Genomic DNA, 12,627 nt, shown 5'->3' with positions numbered 1-12,627 from the left:
TTAGCTTTCCCAGATTTCTGACCTTATTAAGGCCATGGGTATGGGGCTTGGGTTGGCTAAAAACGCCCAAGCCACCACCCTGGGGGCTTGGGTTGGGGCGTGGGTTTGGACGTGGCCCAACTGGCGTGGGTTTGAAGCCGGGCGTGGGCGGGCTAGTAAATGACATGGTAGGCTCTCAATGGCCAAACCAAACTCATGCCCCCTAACCCAAGCCCCACCATACTTCATGGGCGTGGGTTTAAGTGGTGGGGGCTCCCATTCCACGTGTCAACAAATACCCCAACCTAAGCCCAACCCCACCATACCCCACGTTCTAACAACATGATTAACCGATCTATTAGACTTTCAGTTGACTTTCCCATGACCACCATGTGTACCACCCATTTTTGACAAATCTACCCCTTTATGTTCAAGATTTTCAATGGATGATTGGTACGCGTCTTCATCTAGGGCATAAATTGCTACAAGCCAATTGAGATGCCTGTGTGTCAATACGAATCTGTGTCCACATGGGCATTCATGCTCAAATGCAATATATAACCCTTGTTTCAATCTGCATGCTTTCACTAGTGGTCATTTTGTTCACACAGAGTCATCACTCTCTTCTTAACTCTCCACCATATCTTACACTGAGAACGCATCTTATTCCAAATTTGGACAAATTCAAAGGAGCAATCTTAAACTCACTTGTGCTTGTTGCTGTTGTGACTTTTATCACTTTCCTATTGGTAGTTCTTTTCTACTGCAAATCTCTACTACATCGGAACTCACCGTTCACCACAAGCTTTCACATCACCTTCGTGCCCAGCATTGTTTCCCCTACCCGTCGAATCCAACAACCACCGTCTCCACCATCAACTCGATTAAAACCCTAACCTTCATCAGATTAACTTCAATCGACCTCCACCGTCATCCACCATAGTTTCCCACCTTTTCAATTTCATCATCACCACCCATGAACTCCATTCTCTGCCATCCACCACCATCTTCCACATGCACCAGAAACCCTAATTCCACTTGTAATCTACCACCACTGCACAACCAGTAAACTACCATCATCTGATTTCACCCAAAACCCTAACACCACCACAAAAGTCATCCACAACTACTGCTACTAGTCACCACCTAGACGCCACTTCTAGTCACCACCATCATTTCAAATCCACAATCACCATCGATTCTTATCGTTGCAGAGATTTTGTTTCAATTAAGATTGTAGTGGTAATTGTGGAGATGATTATTGATGTGTGTTGAGTTTTTCTTTTATTAAAGAGGTGGGACCCAACTTAATTTGTTTTATTATTTGCATTTTAGTTATACGTGGTGAAAATGTGAAAAGACTAAAATATCCCTAAACTTAACCGACAAAATGAATGGTGTTAAGATTGTGGATTAAAATTGCAATGATATGAAACCACAGTGTGTTTTATGCAAAACTTCTCATTTTGTAAAACGCAACAATTTTAAAGAAACCACAGGACCAAAATTACAGTTTACTCTATATATTTTTATGCCAATACATGAATACATATAAAACTTATTTATCGAGATCATCCCAATAGTAAAAAAAATGCATGTAGCCTAGTAAAAACACCATGTGTATATATACATAATAGTGAATATTATTTTTCTAACAAATAATAAAACAGTGGTTTACATCCATGCTTTGTGGTAGCGACGGCTCAAAATACTTAAACAAATTTAAATGGAAAGTTAGACGCAATCGTAAAAACAACATTAATGGCATGACTATCACGTCATGGTATCGATACGGTTTCGACACTCAGTATAGTGAGTATAGTGACAGGAAGAGAAAACCCAATATATAAAGTCGACCAAAAGGATTTGGACACGTGTTTTAAATCAACTGGAAAACTTAAAAACATATATTTGTAACGCGTTGTACCAGGGCTAAAGATCCGGTGGAACATATCATGATTTGTGGTTTCATTTTTAGCCCTTTTACTTCTCTGGTACTAACTCTGTTACATTTTCAGTTAACTAAGATACAAATTCAATGTTTGCACGATTCCCCCCGAACTCGCTATAAAAGCATGGAAGTTAGCCATTGTATTCAACACTTATAATATTTTTCAAACTTAAATGACTTGTAGCGTATCACTTAACCACGTATCAAGAACTAGCGTATTAGCAAATGCATATCAAAACTTTCTCAAATTGCCCTTGAGTATCACACAACATGAGTATCACAAAAACCAACGGATCCACTACCAAGCGTATCACCGGAAACGGATCACAAAACCAAGTGGATCACCTTGATGCACGCGTACTTGATGCACGCGTATCACGACTGATGCGCAACGTATCACACCTTTATCATGCGCTCTAGAGAGCTGTTCACAAAATTTGACAACATTTTTGTGCAATTCTGAGTGTTTTAAGAGGTGTCTTTCAGTATGTTAAGGTAGGTAATGAAAGAATAGGTGTCTAGGAGTAGAAATAGTTATAATTTGACGGTAAGAATGCTCAAAAACTTCACAAATCAATCAAAAATCTTCAAACTTGACCAAAATCTTCAACATTTTGCCAATTCACAAGTAGATATGAGCCATAATGCTCAGATACCACTTGATATTCCCTAAATTGATCTTGTTCACGTTGATTAGACGTCGATGAACACGTATATTTACTTAGATCACAATCCAAAGTGCGGAAACCATTGAAATATGTGTGAAATTAGCACAAACGATGTAAATAGATGTTTTGTATTAACTGTTGAAAATTCGACAGAGCTTCGCTACAATTGGACTCTAATTAAAAGCTACAAATGCGAAGATATGACAAACTCACGCATCACAACACCTATTTACAGACACAAGACCCACATGCCTATCAAAAGCAACGTATACATCAATGGATCAATGCTGCGCTGCGCAGGACTCATGCGCTGTGTATCACCTGATGCGTAGGGTTTTCAAGATTCAAAAATAAAACTCAAACACACGACTGCCCTACAATACATTATGTGACTCAAAAACTAAAGACGCAAGCATTAGACATTATGCACCAACATTTAAAAACGATCAACTACAAATAGTCGGTGAGTTTCACAGCTTCTGTTGGAATCCAATAAGTAAGTGCACCAAATATAGTTCTGCACATGTGATGTAATTATACTTAGTCCACAAATGAAGCCTCGATGTGTCTCTGTCTCACTGTGGCCAACATAAACCACACCAAACAATATAAGCACCCTGGTAGCTATGACCAACATAGCATAGCTTGTCTCAATGTATGAATATGTGCAACCACACTGTCTCAATGGCATCTAGCCATGCAGTTTAGGCTTGTCGGACCAAATAATACTACCACATATTCACCGCCCAAATAGTTAATCACTTGTGCTTGTGGGGATTTTCCGTGTGTTAGATGTCTAACTTAGGAAATTTGTATCAAAACCATGTTCATGTGCGTATGTGTACAAAACATGCTTTTCCCCTAAAGCATTTGATAAAACATGTATAAAAGATGGCCATGAAACTCACTTGGTAGTGTACGCTCACTGTATGCTACAGCAAAATAGTAGTGTATTCATTGTGTTAGCCCGATCCTAATATCCGTACTTGATGATTAATCATCGATATTTGCTATACACTAAGTTTATATGTGGTTATTCATTCGAAAACGAGCTAATAACCTCAAAGTGTGGCATTGGGTAATGTTTTGTTTTCAAAATCAGAGTTCGGCTTTCGTTCACTATTTTTCGTGCTCAACACAATTATTCGTTTTACGTTTTAGGATAATGGTATGCTCACATACCATGTAAAACCTCATTTAGTAGTATTAATTGAATCGCTTTACAAAGAAAGTTTGGGCGTTAAAACACTTAAATTCTTCTAAATGATAGTTTTAATCCTTGTAGTTAAGAATTTTCCGAACAATCGTGTAATTAACCAAATTGCCCGAGTTACCCAAGAAAAGTTTGGATCCACTCTAGACCATCCTACTGTTGGGAATTATTAACCAAAATGCCCAAAAGTCCCGACAGGTTCGTTAAGTAATTATGTACCGGTTTTTATTAAAATGGCGTTTCTAATGAGTAATTATTATAGCCACACGTCCGAATTTTATCAAATTTTGAAACATTCTGTAAATGATCCTACCAATATATAAGTTCTCGAAAAATTAGTTTTAAAAACCTGATTAACCATTCTTGGCAATTTATTCTATTCGACTTCAAACATATTCTGGAAGTTTTACTTAGTGGCTAAAATATGTCCAAATAAATCTAATAGAATTTTCAAAGCCAATCGGGTTTTCTAAATATGGTTTTCGGCTATCGAAAGTTCGATAAAACATGATTTTTAAACCATATCCAGGTTTAACCAATGAACCGCGAATTTCGTGTGGGACAACGCTATGCCATATTAACTCTCTGAAAAATTAGGGGATTTATTTAATCAGTTTTCTGTTTTTCCTGATTTAAAACCATTAAACACTAATAAATTCACCAAACATTCTTAGATTATCGAAAATTCTCAAATTTGGTACGAGTCTTTTCATGATGGTAGGTGATCATCTTCAAAATGTTGGTTGGGTTTGGATACCTACAACCCTATTTTTGCTATTAAGGTTCCTAACACGTTTAGTTTTGAGTTTTGGATGTTATACCTCGCATTTAGTTATGATCTGGGTGATTTCTTAGTGTAAGGTCCTTGTATGTTGTTGTATATCCAACCTACAATATATATCATTCATAAACATGTTCATTATATCCATAATCAAACCCACAATCATATTCTTTTGTTTATTATAATCAAAACTAGGTTTATACGATCAAGTTAATAAAAAATGTCTTAATCACCAATTTAATATGTGTTTACCTTTGAATTAGAGCTGGAAAGTCCCTACATTTCTTTGGATCAGATTTTAGAAAAGTTGAGAATATAGGAGAAGGTTTGAAAGTTAATTTGTAAGTAGGTGTAGTATGTGTTACAATCGAGACATTTAAATAAATAAAAACAAAGGGCCAGTTCTTCGGATTGGGTAATTCACACAATTTAAGGATTTTAGAATAACATTAATTGATATTTTGGTAGGTGTAGCATAATCGGGAATAGAACGCACATACCATTTGAATAAATAATCGTAACACGAAGCCGTTTCTAATGGTTTTAAAGTTTTAAAAATAAAGGATCGTATCCGGTATAAAACGACTCTTTATAAACTTTTGTTTTATGTATAATATATAAGTGTTTGGTTAAGGTTTTTAGGCTTGATTAACGATAATATGACACATGTTCAAACGAAAAAGATTGCAAGTTAACAAACAAAGCTTTAGTAAACGATAATCAAATCATCCAATGTTTTTGTCATGTGCTAAGACCCTATTATCCCTAAGTTATTTAGTAATTCTCGTATGTTTACCGGTTCATGTCAGAGGCACCATCTAGAACACCTTAGATTGTGTTTTGTTAACGGTTTAATTTAATGTTAGCGGTTAAGGTTTACAAATTTCAGGATTGTCACAATAATAAGAAACATAGGTTGTATCTATATCTCTAACAAAGCAAACCATTGGGGGACACATGTCACCCTATGGTTGATGCCAAATAAGCAGCCACATAAGCATACATGTGGCATATCTCAAATGAGAGGGCATGTGGCATTGCTCATAGGCCAAGATTGGAGAAGGCTTCTTTTATACGCTTTCTCTCTCATTCTCTCTCATCTCTCATCATTCATTGTTCCTCAATCAAACACACTCACAATCGGTTATCCGATCAATCTATCAGCCATGGCTGACGAAATCGACAAACTCATCGGAGTTTTGTTCGACGATAAACCTACATCTTCATCATTGATCGATATCAGACTCCGCTCCGAGAAATTAGGGCTCGAAAAGTTGTATTTGATCTTCAAACAACGTTGATGCTGATAGTGATGGAAAATTAGGGCTTCAACGCTGGAAACCGGCTCATATTGAAGCCGTTGTTTCCGTTGCGTATTCGATTGTTTGTTCAAATCGATCTATTTCTGGTAGGTTTTGTTATTAGGTTTTTGCTATTTGTGTTTTGATTTCGGTAGATTTCAGTGAATTCGTTACACTTTTTTTTCTATTCCGATTTTGGTTAATGATTCAATTTTATTTAGGGTTTATAATCCTAGGTGATAGTGCAGGGTTTTTTTTTATGTTTCCTTTTTGATTGTAATGTGCAGGGTTTCTTGATTGAAGGCATCTATTCATTCCATATCTGTTTGAGATGGTTTACATTTGGAATTAATTGTTTTCGAACTAATATACACCTGTTTTTTTTTGTGTGATATTGTGTTATAAGTTGACTTAACAATTGTATGCAGACAGGTTCAGGCAAGACCTACACCATGGATAATGTTTGATTTCGTTGATCTTCTTATAGTTTGATTCTATGTTAATCCTTTGCTGTATTATGATTTCTTACATCTGAGATGGTATGATTCCGATGGTATGAATCATCTCCAAGAAGGCCTGATTCCGATGGTTTTTCATCCATCTGTTAAACTGAATCGAAGATGTTCCTAACCAGGTAAGTAATAAAACCGTATTTTCATTACAAATTCATAATGTTTTCTAGCCCTAAAATCAATGTGTTTTAACTCAGTTATAACATCCAGGTAACAACCAATTTTCGTGCTTCGAAATATTTATGTTGATCGTTTGTTTGTTAACAGATCTAGGGTTTATGCGTTGAAGTTTCTCCACCTCCCATGTGTTTCCAGTTATCTATCTGTCCATCTATCTGAGAGCATTCTTAGCAATTTAAGGTTTGGTACTACAATTTTTTTTCACAAAATAGTTACAGTTGCTTACCATGTTAACCTTTTAAGTGTTATGTAGGTAATGATGTTGAATGACTGCATATAGAGCATGAGGAGCATGATAGATGACTATCTTTTTTAAGATACTATCTGACAAAGATTACTCTGAGTTTCAATATGATTTATTTTTATTCTCTTGTGTGCTTCAACATATGAATTCCTTTGATTACAGATTGCAAGCAATGGGTTTTTAAGTATGATGGGAGACTTAAGTACCAGATATGGAGACTTGATTACCAACTCTGAACTTGCAGTTTTGTAAGTTAATAATTAACTGCTTCTATTTTGATTTTTTAGATCTCTCAGTATGATAACTTTTAATCTATTTTCTATGATTTTTAGGTCATTTGGCTGGTTACCATGTTATTTATTGAATATTCTTTTGCATAAACTTTGGATTTTCCCACAAGTTCAATTGATACGTTACATGGCGTATTTCAAATTTTGTTACATCAGAAGTATCATTTTTTTCTTTTTTTTTTTACAGTTTTCAATGGCTATTGCCTTGATTTCAGAGTGAGCAACAATTGCTTCGTTTGAGATAGGTACCTTTTTGCCTGTATTTATTTTATGGCTTATTATTCTGTAGTGTGAGAATTGTTTTGCCAGCTAATTTTATTTTTTATTCAATATGGACTCACAATAACAATACTTTTCTATAGCAATATGGGTCAGCTTGGGTAATTGGGTTGGGTCAGCACTTTGGTGTTATCTGTGGATGCTAAAGTGCCACCATCATCAACGGCTGATGGTAGGGCACCAAAAAGTGACAATGAAATCAGACGAAAACCTGTGGGTCAAGTTCCTACTGATGGCCAATTCGATTCTTCGGTGAGAAAGAAGTAAGAAATTGCAACCTAATCTTTGTATTTAAATGCTCTCAAGTATACATCTTTTACACTTATATAAATAAAGGATACGAATTTTTCATGTAGTCTGCAGATGCTTCAGCTCCAGTAAATTTACATCATTTTGGATTTATGCTTTTACGGGGCGAACCAATACCCTTCGCTGGAGCAGAAAAGATGAGGTAATTTAATGTTTATATGTTATTTGGAATTTGGTTTGTAGTATGCTGTTTAAATAAATCTTTATTTCAACTTCACATGGTCCAGTTTTCACAGTTTTTAGGTCAAATCGTGAGCCAAACCGTTAGTGACAGTTTTGATCATTGAAAACTGAAACAAAAAAATTGAATATTAAAACCGAACTCTTACTAACGGTTTGGTTCCAGTTTGATTTCATGGTTTAAAATAATTTAACTGAGATTTGAAACTAAAACTGAAAGCATGTAATTGAGGTTTAATTGTGCAAAACTGGAAGTAGATACGAAACCCGAATAGTAAAATTTCTAAAAGATTTTGCTCCAGTTACAAAATGTAATAAGTTTTAGGATGCTTATAATGTAACAGTGTATATAAATATATATATATATATATATATTCATAGTATACAAGCTGCATATAAGTGTAAAACACAAACAAATTTATGTACAAAATGTATCTTAATAGAAAACAACTAAGACTGAGTTTTACCATGTACTATATGATTGGTGGAAGAATTGGAGTTCGCAACATAGGTTTTGAAGTATTTGGATTATCTTATGTCATTTTTAGTTTTAGCAGCTACGAAGTTTTTGAAAAAAAAAATTTAAAATTTTTAAATCAACCTGTCTTCGTCTTTCATCATTAGACCAGGTTCTAACTACTACATCACAAACATGCTCTTTTTGGAGAGGCCTATTTAACTATAAGGTTGGATGATTTTGTTTTTTTTTGTTATTTTGTTTATAAGTTCTATCTGAAAATGATGCGGGTCAAATGAGTTGAATGTCATCTTAAATGCAACTGCTTCATTTGGTGAAATTGTGCTAATTTAGAAGTTTCAATGGTTTGTAATTTTGGCCCATCTAGACTTTTTTTTTGTTTGCAATTACAAATTATATGAAAGTGACCCCGCATGTTTGTTTTTAATAGGGATGCCATGCATACATTGCAGCTCTAAGACACAACTTGGCTTGCAAGAATTCTCTTGAAATTAACCTACGAACTAGAGGTAAGAGTTAGGTGCTGTTTGTTTTTTAAGAGGTAAAATGTCTGCAGTCTGCGGACCACATCTGCAGATATCTGTAGCAGAAGAGGTGGACTAAATGTCTGCAGTCTGCAAGAAGAAGACTGTTTGTTTTTTAACTTCTACAGGATTCTAAAATAAACTGGTGGTGGTGTACGGACGGTGGTGGTGGTGGACAGTGATGGTGGTAGACAGTGGTGGTGGGTGGTGGACGGTGGTGGTGGTGGATATGGACGGTGGTGGGTGGTGGTGGAGGGTGGTGGTGGTGGAGATGGACGGTGGTGGTGATGATCGATGGACGGTGGTGGGTGTTGGAGGACAGTGGTGGGTGTTGGAGGATAGTGGTGGACGTTGATGGGTGGTGGCCAGTGGTGGTGGTGGTGGTGATGGACGGTGGTGGGTGGTGGACGGTGGTGGGTGATGAACGGTGGTGGTGGACGGTGGACGGTGGTGGGTGTTGGAGGACAGTTTTGGGTGGTGGACGTTGATGGGTGGTGGTGGTGGTGGTGATGGTGATGGACGGTGGTGGTGATGAACAGTGGTGGGTGGTGGACGATGGTGGTGGTGGTGGTGGTGATGGACAATGGTGGTGGTGGTGATGGACGGTGGTGGGTGGTGGACGGTGGTGGTGATGGACGGTGGTGGACGGTGGTGGTGGTGATGGACGGTGATGGTGGGTGGTGGTGTTTAACCCTCTGCAGACTTTAGAAGATCTTAGAAGTGGTTGGACCAAGTCTGCACCAAGAAGACCTCACGCAGACCTTTTTTAATGAAACGTCTTCGGAAAAACAAACAGTCTGCGCGTGGTCTGCGCCGCGCAGACAGAAGAGGCTGCACAAAGGTTTTATGAAAAAAACAAACAACACATTAATATCTCTTGAATTATGCTAATAACCAACAAATATACAAACTAATTGAGATTCTAAAAGAGCGAAGGTCAAGGGTATAGCGTTGGGCGATTAAAAGAGTGAAGCTCACGGGTATAATGCTGGAGGACCGGGATAATTTTGATAATCTGGGCAATGTGTAGGAGGGTGGTGGACCGGTGGTTGTGCTTTTTTTCTTGCTTTGTTTATGTTAGTTTTTTTTTTTTTTTTTTGTTATTATCTGATGTGTATGTTGGCCTCCTTTTAGTGGAAGCTACAACGACCCCCTATACTTCTAAGTATTATAAAAACAATGAGAAGTTTAGGTTTTGTATGTGTAATCCTCCTATTTTTGAGACAATTGATGAAGCAAGCCTTAATCCAAACACATTTTGTGGTGATACGCCAGCAGAGATGGTTTGCTCTGGTGGCGAACAACCTTTTATCACTAGAATGATTCAAGATAGTTTGTTTAATATGATAGATATTTATTTAAGAGTTTATTTTTTTTTTGAGAAAACATCGTTTAATATGAAATCAAAGGTTCTGTTCTATGAAGTCTTTATGTATATAAGTATGACTTTATGGATGAATTATACATCAGTTACATCAAATGGGCAAGTCATGGCTACATCTTTTATAATTGTTTGTAGGATGTACTATAATTGTTCCATAATTAAAAAGACTATCCTTATAACTTTTGGTTGGTTCTTTTTTTAGAAGGGACTCAATTTACTCATCTAAAGATTTTGGCAACTCAAGGATATGCATCTTTAAATGGACTCGATTATCTTTAAATTGTATTTCCACTTTGTCACTAACTTATGTAATATGGCACTGTGTTTGTATTTTTTATACATTTATGATTTATTCGATGACGAAGGAAAACCAACCAATGAAACTGCTAACGTCGTTTACAAAGAGATTTTTGGAAATTTATAATCATTTTTTGGATGAAACCCGCGTATTACGCGGGCATTAACCTAGTTGGGTGGGAGTTGGCTACAAAGTCCATATTTCCTACAAAGTATAAAAAGTCATAAAAACCATCATGTCAACCATAAAACACACTCAAAATCCACAAATAACAAAGTGAAGATTACTGAAACGTCATATTTTTGGGTTTTATGTTGTGTTTTGGATGATAAGGCTTTGATTAGCGAATGACTAATATTAGTGTGTTTTATGTTGATTATCATGTTGTGTTTTATATTCATAGTTCTACGATTGTGTGTTTGAAGTCTTTATGGACTGTTAGGGTTTGTATACTGTGTTTTAGTGATCTTCACTCTGTTATTTGTGGGTTTTGAGTGTGTTTTATGGCTGAAATTGTGGTCTTTTACGACTTTGTACACTTTATAGGAAAAATTGACTTTGTAGCTGAACCCCACCCTAACCTAGTTATATTATATAACTAAGCGGTTAGCTTTAGAAAGTACACTATATTTAGTTATTATAAAAAACATGAAATCAACAGAAATATGACTTTACATAGATTGGAGAGTATTTTAATGTTTTTTTCGTTAAACACAATTTAAGGTGTATAACTAAATTATTAGAATCACACATTGCAATTTTTTTATAATAGTAAAATTTGATTATTCCATTTTTATCTAAGAATTGGATACAAAGTTTCATCAAACATTATGCAAAGCTTTAATTGTCGTTTTTCATAAACTTTTATTCCAATTACAAAATTTTATTATTTCCCTACATTTCACCACATTTGATAGATCCTACTATCATATCAAATTATCAATGTTCATGTACATATTTAGCCTTGTACTCCTTCCAAAGTTGATCAACGGGCTTTCCCGTCAAGTCTTCAAAATACTTGACATCATAATCAAACCTCATTTTCTTGTTAAGCTTTGCCACAAACCCGGGGATGATCCCGTCACAATATTCAAGAAAACGAGCGGTGAAATCATACCCTTGATCCCAACGCTCCCCTTGTCCTGGTTTTGCGAACCCTTCTGGTGCGTATCCTGCTTTTAAGATTGTATAATCGGCGACCCCTTCAACCAACCCTACCGGTGCATGACCCTCACCATCCCATTGAAAACAATGCGTCATTTCATGGTACATTAGGGATGTGAATTCCCATTTCAAGTCTCCTTCGTATCCTTTTAAATATATGGAACTAACATTAATGAGGTTAGCACCCCATCTGATTGCTTCGGCTCCATCGAACTCTACAATGTAAACAATTACAGAATCTATTGGGCTTCGATCTGAAGGGTTGTTTTCTTGGAAGATTATGGACCATATGAAGTTGTTGATGGTACCCATTATTTGCTTTGTGTAGGGAATTCCGATTTCGTTGGTGAAACGGATGCCGCCTGGGGTATTGGCCGCAACATTTGTCACATAGTATTTCACGGCTGTAATCGCAGGGAAGGATAATGAGAGGGTTAGGAGGGTAAACAAGATCAAGGATTTAGGAGCCATGATTTGTCTAGCAATAATTTGAAGGTGCATGAATATGATAATTGTATCTTATGGATATATATACACACACATAGACAAAATGTAACTGAATTTTATTATGTACATTATAGTGTATTTATCTCTAGCATTTTTACTTCAAATGGGGATATGATGGATGGGGATGGATCATCAAAAAACTAGTTTAAATGAGAAAATAGAAAAACTAACTAAAAAGGCCTAAAAACATACCAATTTTTTTTACAATATTTTATAAAAAAATCGCTATTTTTTATGTATGGAAAAAAAGTTTTAAAAAAAATTGTTGTACTGCACATGTGCACTAATACAGATATATTGCACATGTGTAGTACACATATAATGCACATATGCAGCACAAGTTTTTTTTTTTTAAAAAACTCTTTTTCCATACATAAAAAATAAC

General features: G+C 36.1%; 1 protein-coding gene across 1 annotated transcript; it reads right to left on the bottom strand.

The window, feature by feature from the left end:
• Positions 1-11,476: 11,476 nt before the first annotated feature.
• LOC110881804 lies at positions 11,477-12,206 on the bottom strand. The gene has a single exon (XM_022129955.2). The coding sequence runs from the start codon at positions 12,204-12,206 to the stop codon at positions 11,511-11,513; it is 696 nt and encodes a 231-aa protein (XP_021985647.1). The 3' UTR covers positions 11,477-11,510.
• Positions 12,207-12,627: the final 421 nt, after the last annotated feature.

The sequence above is a fragment of the Helianthus annuus genome, chromosome 5 (assembly GCF_002127325.2).
Source record: "Helianthus annuus cultivar XRQ/B chromosome 5, HanXRQr2.0-SUNRISE, whole genome shotgun sequence".
In the NCBI taxonomy this organism is placed as follows: Eukaryota; Viridiplantae; Streptophyta; class Magnoliopsida; order Asterales; family Asteraceae; genus Helianthus; species Helianthus annuus.
This window is presented reverse-complemented; position numbering and strand designations above follow the sequence as displayed.

What these genes read in the sequence shown, in the direction of transcription:
- LOC110881804 (XM_022129955.2), bottom strand. Translation starts at nt 12,206, where the DNA reads ATGGCTCCTAAATCCTTGATCTTGTTTACCCTCCTAACCCTCTCATTA.